Genomic DNA, 14,353 nt, shown 5'->3' with positions numbered 1-14,353 from the left:
TCGTAGCTAGTGCTCCTTTAAAAAGGATTGTGAAAAAATCAATTATGCTGAGTATTTGATTTTCGTTATTGTTTTTATTTCATAATATAACATTAATCTACTAATCTTTCTCTTTTTATGGTTTTGGATTTATTTCTTCGAAGTTTTGAGTTCTGGGGTTCGAAAATTTATTCGTTAAAATCTAGATATAATCCTAGGTTTATGATGACTATATACTCAGTACTATTTCACGGACTCTATTTGATATTTTGTCTATGAAATGTGTTAAAAAAGACTGATTGCAATGTTCTGTTTTTTAATTGATTTGGAATCATTTCCTTAGAAGTATTATTTACAGTGCGAATTAATCTCTCCGCAGATGATTTCATTTTTCATTTCCACTTTCAGACACCTTATCAAACAAACAGACGTAACATTCTTCCTTAAAGATGGATGATAACTAGCAGAACTATATAATTAATCTGTCTTAAAAAAAACAATCAAACAAAAAGTTGGAGAAATAAAACTTAATGACCGACTAGAAATAATAACACCCACTGAAATCCTATAAAAATGGAAGTGACTGCATCAAATAAGAATGCGTATCGATAAAACAGAGGAGGAACTATTTTTAAGAACACGAGGTTCAGATCAAGGAATTAAATGAAGTTCGACCTGATTATTAAAAAAAAACATTATTGCTGCTGTTTACTGCATGATGCTTGTGAAGCTGAGTCATTACATGTTCTCTTTCTAAACACCGCCTTCTTTCTGTTGTTAGATTATCAAAAGATGGTAAACATTCCAGTAATATTCCGCGCTATCGTCTGTAACGTTACCCTTCTTGTATTTGTTCAAATTAATCACTTTCGTTTAGACTGAAATAGATGTTTTGGTGTAGACTGTAAACGTCATTTTGTAGGTGGAATGGTTGTCTGGTGAACGAAAGATCACACATTTTTCATCTTTGATCTGACCAGAATAAATAAGTAGAATTGTAATTCCCAGTTGTCCATCGATTCTTCAGTCCTCTTAGACAGTTTAGAATCTGACATTTACAGAGATAGTCGGGAGAAAAATAAACGTCCCTTTACCACCCTTACAGCTGTGAACATATATTCAATATGCACTTTTATTCTATTTTCTTCTTACAATGTCCTGTTCCAGTCATGGATGTGGCAGTTTTTATCATAAACTTCGGTGTTGACATGAATATCAATTATGTGGTCATTTTTATAAACTTCCTGTTAACAAAACTTTTCATTTTTCGAAAAACTAAGGATTTTCTTATCCCAGGCATAGATTACCTTATCCGTATTTTGCACAATTTTTTTGAATTTGGATCCTCAATGCTCTTCAACTTTGTACTTGTTTGGCTTTCTGACTAGTTTGGTCTGAGCGTCTTATGTAGATGATACATGCGTCTGGCGTATTGAATTATAAGCCTGGTATCGTATCTTTGTTTACTATTAGCATGTCGAAATGTATTATTGTATTGTTTATTTGTACTGTAGTCCTGTCATGTTATGTCCTTTTAGTGTTATATTTAACATTGCTATAAAAGGCTTTAAGCGCGAGGTTTGGCTAGCCACAAAACCAGGTTCAACCACCCATTTTTTTCTTAAAATGTCCTGTACAATAGTTATCAAAGGTACCAGTAGTATAAGTCAGGAATATGGCAGTTTTTATCTTATAGTTCGTTTCTGTGTGTGTTACATTGTCGATTGGTTTTTTTTTGTTGCACGTAAATGTTTATGTTGATTCGTTGTATTCCTCTTATAGATGATGTGTTTACATCAGTTTTAGTTTGTAACCCAGATTTGCTTTCTCTCAATCGATTTTTGACTTTCGAACAGCGAACATACTACTGTTGCCTAAATTTAAATTTTATTACACGGCTACCTTATCTCATTTCAACACCTTGTCTGTTTCAGAGGTGTCTAGCATTTAAGAAAGAGGGGGAAAACTAACAATATGATTGTTTTTACATATTTTGGAAAATGTAACATATTTGGATTGTTAATTGTTTATTTGTGGTATCTCGTGCATTCAGTAACAATTGATTGTTGGGATTATAGACTTATACATATCTTATCTTATCTAGCCGTGGGTGTTATTCAAATTTACCAAAATATGTTATTATTGTGTTTTTAGGAACATTCCTATATTGAAAATTGAATTTGAATGCAGATATATGTTTGTTTGATTTTGAATTTGATTGAAAACGTTTGTCATCTTGTAAACCGTTAGTTTTCTGTTGAAATTTTTTTTAACATCTACCTGTGTATTTTTCTTGATATCTATAAACCACGATTTCCTTAGTTATTTTTTCAATGTTGCCTAGAAAACTCTAAATAGTCTCGAATCAACAACAACAAATTAATAAAATGTTTTCAATTTTATTTATTTTTAACATTTATGTGACCATTTGAGCATAATAACCAACAAACTATAATACAAAGTAATTTACATACAAACGTACATGCCACGAATTGAAGAACGCAAACTTAACAGTTCAGCATAGCTTAAACTTACTTCACGTGGTCCCTGATTTTCCAGACACAAGACATTGTAATTAGCAAACAATTTTTTTTTCAGACATGCCTCGGCTACAATATTAAAGGAACAATTTTGCCTGACAAGACTAAAGATTTTTCTGAATTTATATCTTATTATTGTGTCAATGAGGTCTGGAAAACTTCCACCTTAAAATAGCAGAAAACAATTGGTCCAGATTTTTAATGGACAGCATTTTTATTAGACAGGAGGAATTTCTTCCCTCACGTAGCTTGGAAACGAGCTGTTTGATCTATAACTTTTAATATATTTTTAAGAAAAGAGCGATATGATGAGAGTTAAGACGAGGTATAATTCAGTTATTATTTGTTTATATCCCATACTAATTTAATGTTTATCGAGCAAAAGGTCATCTGCAACTGATACTGTAAAATATCAGCCGAAAATTACAAACTAAGCTCAAAGAAAAGCTCAAAAAGGCTTCAAAATGTGTCGAGCAGCTAATATTTTATACAATATCAGTAAGATGAAAGTCTGAAATCGTTTTAGTGGGGGAATGTATCTTGTGTAGTATTTCATGATATAAACAATAGGTTATATTTGCTTTACATGCAAACAGGAAGTAAACTTGATAAGGTTGTGTCAATTATTTTGACGTCGGAAATAAATCCGGGTTTTGGACAAGCATATTTAACGTCACAACGCAATTTGATGTAGAGATGAGCAGGGTGATATTGACACAGGAAAACCAGCAAAATCAAAGGTTTTACTATTAAATTATATATACATTGATTTGTCTTTCGCAGAATATAACATAGCATGTACAATATCCAGTCTAATTACATACATTCAGAGCTATATGCAACAATGTAACATTATATCAGAATACTAATTATATAACATATAGCGGTAGTAAGAATTTAAGTCATCAATACTGTAAAATAAAAACAGTAACAACAAATTTCCATTACCACAATGACAAAAAACTTTTAAATGTAGCATAATTTACATGATCGCCAAATAAATACTGGTCATGAAAAGACAATACAATTCCTACAATGACAACAGTTTTATATGGCTCTATGTTAGTTGACTAAACCTAGAATTAATCCGCAGACAGTAATCCTATGAAATAGATATGTCACACAATATTTTTTCATATAGGGAGGATTAATTTCACAGAGTATTTGGTTGGCAAATAATTTTGAAAAAGGATGATTTGCTATAGATTTCTGACAATTCAATTAGATACTTATTTTTATTTCAAGGCTTATCTAATGGGCAAGTGAAAACAAAGTTAAATTTTCAAGGACGGCACTAGTTTACAATTTCCAGCAAGATTTAATTTGTGACATATTTTTTTTAAATCAATTAATTTGAAAGTAAATATCGATTTTTGTCGTCAAATATACGAGCATTTGAATATATAAAAAAAAGCCTGTTAGTTAACGAAGAATGGAATATACAAAATAAATATGTTTTAAATTGATTTGTTGTTTTGTATTAAAATTGAGTTAAAATAAAAATTGATTTGGTATTTTGTTTTTATTTGTGGTATATCATAACACAGGTCATTGTCTAATATTTGTAATACTAGTATATAAAATGATACTAATGCTTTTCCCCTTCTAATTACACTTAAAAATTTGATTTATTTTTTAAAATGACTTTACTACACGTTAATCTTTCTGTTGCATACAAGAAACCATATTTGATGGCCAAATATTTTTCAAAGAAAAGAAAGCCATCGTATGTAAAATGTTAATCTGTTGGATAAGTTTAATGTTTATGTCTCATATCTATCTTTCACTACAAATTCTACCCGCATTTTCCAGTTCTATATCTAACCTTCACCGATATTAAGTAGAGCTATGTTGATTAGAACTCGGAAGCTCAATCATTATAATGCTGAAGTTCTAAAGAAGTAAATACAATCATCTGTATGTTAACCTTATCGATAAATCCCGGCTAATATTTGTGGTCGATAAGTTCCGACTTCTCTTTGGGGTCGACTAGTCCCGACTACAATTTGTGGTCGATAAGTTCGGATATCTATTTACTGTTCATAAGTCCCGACTACTCTTTGTAATCGATAAGTTCCGACATTCATTTGTGGTCGATGAGTACCGACTACTCTTAATCGTCGATAAGTTCCGACTACTTTTTGTGGTCGACAAATCCCGATATCTATTTGTGGTCGACAAGTCCCGACTACTATTTGTGATCGCCAAGTCCGACTTTTCTTTGTAGTCGATAAGTCCCGACTACTCTTTGTGGTCGATAAGTTTCGACATCTATTCATGGTCAATAATTCCCGACTACTCTTTGTGGTCGAGAAGTTCCGACATATATTTATGGTCGATAAGTTCCGACTTCTATTTACGGTCGATAAGTCCCGACTACTCTTTGTCGTCGATACGTTCTGACTACCCCTTGTGGTTGATAAAGTAACTAATTTTGTGGTTGATAAAGTAACTAATTTTGTGGTCGATAAGTTCATGCTTCGTTTTGTTGTCCCAATGATATTTATACAGACTAAATGACTCTGTGAACAGTACATACCATAGTAATGAGGATCCCAACTTGGTGATGAATATATACCTAAAATGTTTCACTAATACCGGTACATCGAAAGAAGTAAAATTAAATGTCTGCTAAATAATTAGACAGAATAAACAGATATTTGTGATTAAAGCCTTTCTTCATTTCAGGTCTCGAACTGATGATTTGTTTTCCCTCTTCCTTCCTTCCAATTAATTTCTATCAAGTTGCAATTTATAAATCGTACATAGTTCTACTTATTAGATATATGCGTATATGTTTAAGAAAACAACTTAATGAATCGGTCCTTTTCACAAATGTTATTAAATAGTTCAATTAGACTACAAGATTTTCAAGGTCTCTATATCAAAAATGAAATCTATCTTTCCCACTTGACAAATCAATTGTTTTTTTCACAGGAAATAGAATGGCGATTTAATTTTTGGCCATTTAATTTGACGCATGTTATATTTCACCTGAATGGTATTTTGTGATATTGATAAACGGTATTTGGCGAGATATGTATGAATATGAGATGAATATGTTGATGATCCTAATGCAATGAGTTCCAATCCCTTCTTATCCTTCTGCTAACTTTATTATTTTCTCATCATGGCTGTATATAAGGCGTCCATTTTAGTTGACATATCTGAAAGTTTAGATTCCATATTGTTAACTTGATCTTTCAGTTCTTTGTTCGTATCCTCCATTTTTTCCACGATATCATAGACGTCATTGACAGATTTGGATATTTCTATAACACCTATAGCACTCTCGCCAATAGATGATTTCTCATTTTTAGCTTCTCTCATATTGGAAATAGCTTGCAACAGTTTTCCATGTAATCGAATTCTCTTTCTGTCGCTGACTTCGCTGTGTTTTTTCATTCGCCATAACTGTATGACGTATTTAATAACATCTGATGCCGCGTGTTTTCTTTCTTTGTCTAACTGGGCCCTATAAACAAAATTGTGTACGTATTTTTCGGCTCTAGATTGTTCTAATTTCTGAGCTAGGACAGCAACTAACAGCGCAGTTGTTCCTACGCCCATTAATCCAGTCGATACAGCGACAAATCTACCACAGTACGAGTTGGGGTAAATATCACCATATCCAACTGTTAAAAACGTAATGGCGATCATCCACATGCAGTTGAAAAATGTTGAATGTTCTGGATCAGGATGGTAGTATATTTCGCAGGTGCGCATTGCCCACGAGCTAGAAAGTAGAATTCCAAGCATAATAAATATTAGGATCGTACCTGGCATAGTTGACATTAACGCTTTGAAAATAAAAACTGTATTGATCTTGACTTTGTTTAATGCCCCCAGGCTTTGTGTAGCTGTATTGGTAAGAAGTCGACTGTGCACCACCAGAAATTTTCCTACTAAATAAAATCTCATCAGCATGAGAATTGATAAAATAGCATCTATAGAAACATCATGTCCTTCACTTTTAGGATCGGTCACGTGAGTTGTTATATTGCCTGGAATTGGATGAATGGCACATATCATCAGCTCCATTAAGATTTTCAAAAATGTAGCGGGAAAATTTACTGCTAGTCGCCAGTCTTCTAGACTATTGTCAGTCATGTGCAGTTGTATTCCAATCACGTGATATCCAATTACAGCCATTAAGAGTAAAAGGGTCGATACAGATATACCGCTCTTTAAAAATATTGATACGGCATCTGCTTTTGTTATCTTGTGTGCAAATATAAGTTCATTTTCTACTAACATGACAATGACCCCTATCAGGGCAAGTGTGCATTCTATATTTACACAAATCCGACGTCGTTTGATCAGTAACTTTCGTCGACTTAGTCGATAACTAATATTATCAAATTTCCCAGGAGGCCCCAGTGCTGATAGATCTGCATGACTTCCGTTCTGACTGTCGTCTTGCACGTATTTATTATATTTCCCATTCCGGCGGTCTACTAGGGGAATCCCCGGATCTTCCACCACAGTACTACCACTCATTTTATTCTGAAAGACACAAAAATATGAAAATATAGTAAAAAGAAAAATAGTTTTCCATTTGAAACTATGAAAACGTGCTATAAATAAAACATAAGTTCAAGTTACAGCTTATTTATTCCATAAACTAACGTCTTTGGACAATCTCTTTCCAGTTTTCTCTCAGAATTATATGGTCTTTTATGATTTTACTCCATATTGGGCGCTCAAATACATATTTCGTCTCACTATTCTTACTATATACCAGCTTTGATAAGGGTTTGATATGAATATAAATTTTCACTTCTCTTCTCGTACTATGAACAACAAAATTATTTATTTTGTAAAAAAGTTATATTTCCATATTTCATGACTATATACCTTACAACAAAATATTTTTTATCTACCTGTGTACGTTATTCTATTTGGGGTCATTTTGTCAAAGGATATGGTTGTCTTTCCGATATGTTTTAACATTTCTCTCTCATTTTAATCAATTTTGTATTTTCATTGTGTCATAGATCAAATGTATTCGTTCAGTGTATCAGTTGTCTTTTTATTGAGTTAAGCCATTTCTATTGATATTTTATAGTGGGTATTTATATATTGTGATGTAACACTATTGTTTCGGGTAAGGGTGAAGGTTGGTACCTATTAAAACGGGGAAAAAACGCATTTGTTTTCATCTGTCCTTAGTCAGGAGCATGATGTTCAGTTGTTGTCGTTTGTTGGTGTGGTTCATAAGTGACTGTTTCTCGTTTTTCGTTTTACATATATATGAGACCGTTAGAAATTACATCCAATGTCGCATATGTAACGAATACTAAACAAACATAAGATTACATTTGGATTTGACTTTCAGTATTGATAAGAAAATGATCCAAAGTGAGTCACTTCTTCAAGTAATGTAAAGGAAATCTACATTGCAATACAGTTGACAAACCAAAAACGTCCTATTTCAGTTAAACCAGTTAAATATTTATACTTTTATTGACACTTATCATGTTAAGGCACACTGCGCCATCGATACACTGTTAATAGCAGATGATTATAAACGTATATCAATAGTATTGATAAAAAATATAATCAATACTGAGTACATGGTTTAAAAATTATGTACTAATTAATTCAGCAATTGAATGAATATGTTATACCATATGTAAAATCAATAAAAGAGCAAATAAAGCGACACTTGTAAGCACTGGCGTGGCGCTTCGTGCAAAATGTGATAGCACACTTCATTTTAGATGTCTTAAACCCCTTGTTGATATATATATAGTAAAAAGTAAAATATAAAAAAAATTAGATCCGAGGAAAATTAAAAAATGAAATTGTAACTGATCCAGTATATTTATGGTGTAAAGTTATATTTTCTAAATGTAAATAAACAATTAAAAATTTTGTAAATAATTATTATATACCAAAATAGATTAAAAACATCATAAATCATACGTCATTTTGTCATATTTAAAATCTGCTTGCTCAGCATTTATTAATCTGCAGCAGCTGTATCAGTTGAATGTTTAATCTATATTAGAAAACTGTTAACGTGTTTAATTCTCCTGTCATAAAAATCCATTCGATCTCACATTTGAACTGGTATAAAACTGCCTTTCATACACAGTAAGAATTCTATATTCACATTAATCTGTCTTAACGATTCCTATCGTTTATTTACTTTTTTATTTTCTTATTTTTTCATTGTTTGCTTTTGAATTTTTTGCTATTTGTACTTAATATCATCCTTAGAACAGGAATGCTTAACTCCATGCTCCTTCGTATGGATAATTGAACTCTGCATTAAATTACCCAAGCAGAACAAATTCAAAAGATGTCAAAGGACAGCCTGAGGTCTTCAGATTCTCAAAAACGTACACAACATAGCATAGGAATAAGGAAATAACGACGTACTCTTTGAAAACATGTTTCTGTTGTTTTAATTACACCAGAATTGATGTATGTTCACAATAAAACCGGAAAATATTTTATGTTCCGTGGAGGTTTGATTCCAGGGTTGGCTTACAAAGGATCAGGATCTGTCCTATGGAGGACCAAACTTTATACAATATAAAAAAGAAGATGTGGTATGATTGCCAATGAGACAACTCTCCACAAAAGACCAAAATGACACAGAAATTAACATTTATAGGTCACCTTACGGACTTCAACAATGAGCAAAGCAAGGTGGTTTTTAACTACGATACAATATTTTGAAACAAAGAGGTTTCCTTATTATATGTCATAAACATTTCAAGTAGTCTTCAATCCTTCTTTTCTAGTTATAGGTATCTTAAAGACAAATATCAGATAATTATCATCTGTTCAGGAGTAAAGGGATAGGTATCAAAAGAACAGGATGCCATGGCTTATTTTTTTTTTTATGATTACTATTTGTTTATATAAACATAAAGACTATGACTTGTGACTGTACATGAGAGTGGTCTCATTTGCAATCAAACCACATTTTTTCATTTCAATATAGTACGTGACGTCGTCCATGATGTATGTGTGTTTGGCTTGATACCCTGTCCGCTCCTACGTCGTTTTGGTTAATAAAGGGTCAACCGAGCCGTGCATATTAAATGATATATATACCAACTTGCTTGGTCAATAACTATAACATAATTACAGCATTTAAAATGTTATCAAAGCTTTCGTGGTTTAATCTTGGCAGTTTGATGGTGGTATGCAAAATATTTAATCGGAATTAAATAGTCAACTGAAAAAAAAACAATTTTTAGTCCATTCTTTGATCTGTCAAATCATTAAACATTGAAATATGTCTCTAACAAACAATCTCTGACAGATTTTAGCCGATAATATGACTAAATCACTACAGCTATTAACTTACATGTCAAATATGACTAAAAAATTATATGTGCTGAACAATTGATCACGGCTTTTTAATTATTAGTTTTTATCCGTATTCTTGACATACGTTAAATAATCCAAACTTACTAAATTACAAAAAAATCTTCCCATTAGTAAATAAAGATGGTTTTTGTTTCTGATTTTTGTTTTGTTTGTATGTTTGATGTACAACATATTCTCCATCTAGCATGTGAAATAAAAAGAAATTAAACAAACTATTGAAAACACGAATTCTGTACTACTAGTTCGCGCCTTATAAGGCATTGTGAAAGCTTTTTAAGTCTCATCGTTGGTGGTGATTATTCATTTATTATTAAAAAATATCAAGAGTTCTCGTTTTGCATTCAAAGATTTCCTTAAGCTTGATTAAGTATTTAACCTTATAAACAAAATGGTTCGTTGACAAGGGGACGAGCATTTGTTTTCTAGCGGGGGACAGGAGGATTTTGAGGATTTCTGATTTTGAGGATTTCTGTTAAGAGCTGAAAAAAAAGCCTAACCAAAAACATGTGTTCTAAAATCAAAATGATGAAAATTTGTTTGTAATCTTTTTTTTTTACTGAAGAATGCAAGTGAAGCCAGCGTATATATCAATTAAACCATTAAACGATTTGATATATTAACAAATAGAACATGTTGTTAGTTAATGTAACCGTTAAAGGATTTGATATAACAACTAAAACAGGTTAATGATTTCTGTACTGTGATGGGATTTTCTGGAGTATAATGTAATAATAATTGTCTACTTGGTAAATATTTGGTTATTTCAATTATTTTATCAGAAATATAAGGGAGCGTATTGAGACAATCAAATGTAAACAATAGTGAAGTGACATGATTGATTTTCTAACGTTTATAGAATCTAACAAACGAATTCAAAGTTATCAATGGAAAACCATAACACAAACATTCCTGATAACACACCTTTTATGGACACATTTACTGGTTATTAATTAACACTGCAGTGATAATTGTAGCTTTGACAATGCCATTATCTCCATTCATTTCATCAAACTGGATTTTTCCAGACGTTAACTTCAAATGTTCGAATTATGTCGGATGTGTTGTGTCGATTGATTGTCGTCTCATTAAAGTCCAGATTTTATGCTTTTAATAACATTCATGCAGAGAGCAAAAAAATGTTAAAAATCTAATTTATCGTTAATGACATTTTCATAAATTTTTCCCTTAAAATTATAAAATCAGATGTTTACACCACTGATTGATTGATTGATGTTTACTTTACGCCACGTCGTCGACACAAAAAGTATACATCGCGCCGACTTACATCACTGAAAATACTATGTGTAAATAAAGCACTTGCGTATGTATGCTCAGATAAAAAAAAAAAAAATAAAAATAAAAATATGTAATTGCATACATGTGTTCATAACTTGGCGGTCTCCGAATGTAACAAAAATCAAAAAACCCATGGGGATCTTAAATTCCTGGAGTCACTTCGGTTCCTTAATCCCCTATATAGAGCTGTCAAATAAAAGATTGGATGGGAAACTTTTATATCAAATATTTATGAATTGAAAAGGAAAACAATAAAATTCTGTTTGAAACATATAAATTGGTGGGTACTAGTATTTTAACCTCCCAACTACCCAGCCTCAGGTTCACAAAATGAATAGAATTGACTCCCCCTTTTTTTCGTGCTTACTTATGGGCCAGGCTGGCATAGGGGAATGCTAGTATCATGTATTGAGCTTTGCTAGCAATATCTCTCTATTGTTTTGATCACATTGACATGATATTCAATTATTACGGCCCCGATAGTGGACATCAGATCACATTGACAAGATATTCAATTATTACGGCCCCGATAGTGGACATCAGATGACATTGACAAGATCTTCAATTATTACGGCCCCGATAGTGGACATCAGATCACATTGACAAGATATTCAATTATTACGGCCCCGATAGTGGACATCAGATCACATTGACAAGATATTTATAGGTTTCATAACGAGTAAGAATTAGATATCGATTGATATCAACTCGAGTTATTTAATTTCAATAATAATAAACGAGCCTATGGCGAGTTTATTATTATTGAAATTAAATAACGAGAGTTGATATCAAGCGATATCTAATTCTCACAAGTTGTTAAACCTATTTCTCTTATGGCAAAAAGTTGTATGTGCGTGGCCTATTTGTTGCGAGTTGTGTTGCTACGGCCGTTTTTCTTTGCAACGCGTACTGATCTGTATACTTTTTGAACTAATATGGTTTTATTTTATTGTGTTGTATGTTCTTGTGTGAACAGAATACTGTTCCATTGACTCCCAGATATATCTTTTTTTTATATTTTTATAGGTTTCATAACGAGTGCACGGGTTCCTTTCTTTATTTCTTCGTCCATGATATTTTAAGATTTATATTAGATAATGCAGACGATAAAGCAGACGAAAATCGCGAAAACCGGAAGTAAACAATCAGTTGTCAAGAAAAAAAGTAGTCCCGGCATGACCTTTTCCAGTGAATAATGACCTGATCAACGGCCAATGAAAATATTGGAAATTTACGAGATAAGCCAATCAAAATAACGTAATTTTGATATCACTTTTTCATATCACACTCCGTACGGTGTGATACGAAAAATATCTATTCACGTGGGAGTTAGATAACAGGCCCAAACCATAAGAGAATCAATTATTACAGCCCCGATAGTGGTACTCATGGAAAACTTAAAGAAGATATCTCTTTGGAAACCCAGATGGAGCAGGACCATGTTAAAAACGAAACAGAATACACTCTACGAAACACTTGTCAACACAAACAAAAGCATGGATTTGAACATTTCTATTTCTTAAATTGTCAGCTTCAACAGCCACAGAAAGATGTTTTAGAACAATGAACAGAATTAAAACCTGATTGCAAATTCCCTCATACCTTAGTGCTAAATATTGAAGAAAAAATAATCTGATTGATCGCGATGAAAAACTAAATTTATTTGTAGTAAAATAAAACATACCCCCTCCTGTAGTTAAATGGTTGCTCCCTAAGGGAAAAAGCTGAACTTTTTTTTGTAAATAATCTAAATTGTTATTTTGGTAAAAAGATTATATCGATCGTTTGAAACCTATTCAATATTTTCAAGACTCTTTTTATTGAAATGAAACAAAAATCAAAGTGTCGGATTCTAGGGGGAATATACATGTATTCACGGAAAATGCCTCAAAAATGTAATTTCTATATTTCGTCCAAAAAAATTAGTTTGGCATCTAGATCATTTCCGCCAGCTACGTCACTGTAAAGATATCGTTGAGCAAAAAGACCATGATTAATTTCTTTACAATTGTCTACATTTTCAAAAAACATGATAATCATAAAACAAAAACACATACCTTAATTTGCAACTCTATTTAATTCTTGGAGGTTTACAATGTTTTCAGTAGTCTCAACAAATAACGATAAAGACATCAGGCTCACAATTTATTTTGACATGAATATATTACATCTGTTAGTTTTAAAAAAATCCATGACTTCATTCAAATACTTTCATTCATTTACCGTTATTACCAATTATTATTATTAATATTAACATTATCATTATGCAATAATATTGTCATATTAGCTACAACCATTTTTGGGACATTAACGCTGTCAGTCTAATTTATCAAAATTAATACAGCTTGCATAATTCATTGATTCAATTAACTTACGATGAACTGAAACAGTAAGAACCATGGAATCTTCAGTGATGCATGTCTAAAGCTTAAACTCCCTTACCACGTCACAGGCGGACATCTTTTTTCAGGCAGACGATAAATGAAAATCTTTAATATGTTTACATTGTATGATCGTGGTGATTTTTCTATGATGAAATTTAACTAACTATCTATCGTAACAGCTGTATAATCCTTTACAAAGTTCACATTCACAATAAAAAAATATTGACTGAACATATGGTGGAAAAGAAAGACCATTTATTTTTAGAAGGCTGTCACAATCTTAAAAGTTATCAATTACTGATTGATTGATTGATTGATTGATTGGCGTTTAAAAGCTCCACATCAGCAGTATTAGCTATTTTTTGGCAGTTCCTTGTTAGAGGATGATGCCCTTGGAGAACCACAGACATTCAGCAAGAACTAACACTCCTAGTCACTTAAGATTGGAGTCGAACGCACCTACCTCGCCCAAGGTTCGAACACACAACCTCAGTGTTGACAGGCTAGTGATACAGTAGTTAAACATTTCAGACCATTCGGTTATCGAAGTCACGGTTATCAAAAAAGTCGTCAAAAAAACATAAACCATACAAAAACGTATTATGGTGTATGACCCTTTCTGTAGCCATGTGAATTTCGAACTGCAAAAATAATTAATAATAGAAACGAGTCATTTTGTACATATAAAAAAGTGAAACTACTTGCAAAGCAGTATCACTTATTGTTTAATCGCATTTAATGGAAAATGGGGATTTTATGGCAAATAAAACCAAGATTTTTGTAGAAAGTCCACAGACTTTAATA

At 32.1% G+C, this 14,353-nt stretch overlaps 1 protein-coding gene across 6 annotated transcripts in view; it reads right to left on the bottom strand.

The window, feature by feature from the left end:
- Window positions 1-2,362: 2,362 nt before the first annotated feature.
- LOC143078661 (small conductance calcium-activated potassium channel protein 2-like) overlaps window positions 2,363-14,353 on the bottom strand; it is a 59,439-nt gene continuing 47,448 nt past the window's right edge. For 4 of the 6 annotated variants that reach the window (XM_076253534.1, XM_076253536.1, XM_076253533.1 and 1 more), the window contains exon 2: window positions 2,363-7,025. In XM_076253534.1, coding sequence (XP_076109649.1) covers window positions 5,637-7,025 — 1,389 coding nt within the window. In that variant the 3' untranslated portion in view covers window positions 2,363-5,636. Of the gene's footprint in view, window positions 7,026-13,222; window positions 13,331-13,540; window positions 13,670-14,353 lie in introns of those variants that run through there. The other 2 variants (XR_012979242.1, XR_012979243.1) reach the window with 2 other exon arrangements.

The sequence above is a fragment of the Mytilus galloprovincialis genome, chromosome 6 (genome assembly GCF_965363235.1).
Source record: "Mytilus galloprovincialis chromosome 6, xbMytGall1.hap1.1, whole genome shotgun sequence".
NCBI lineage: Eukaryota > Metazoa > Mollusca > Bivalvia > Mytilida > Mytilidae > Mytilus > Mytilus galloprovincialis.
Note: the sequence above shows the minus strand (reverse complement) of the source record. Positions and strands in the feature narration are given on the sequence as shown.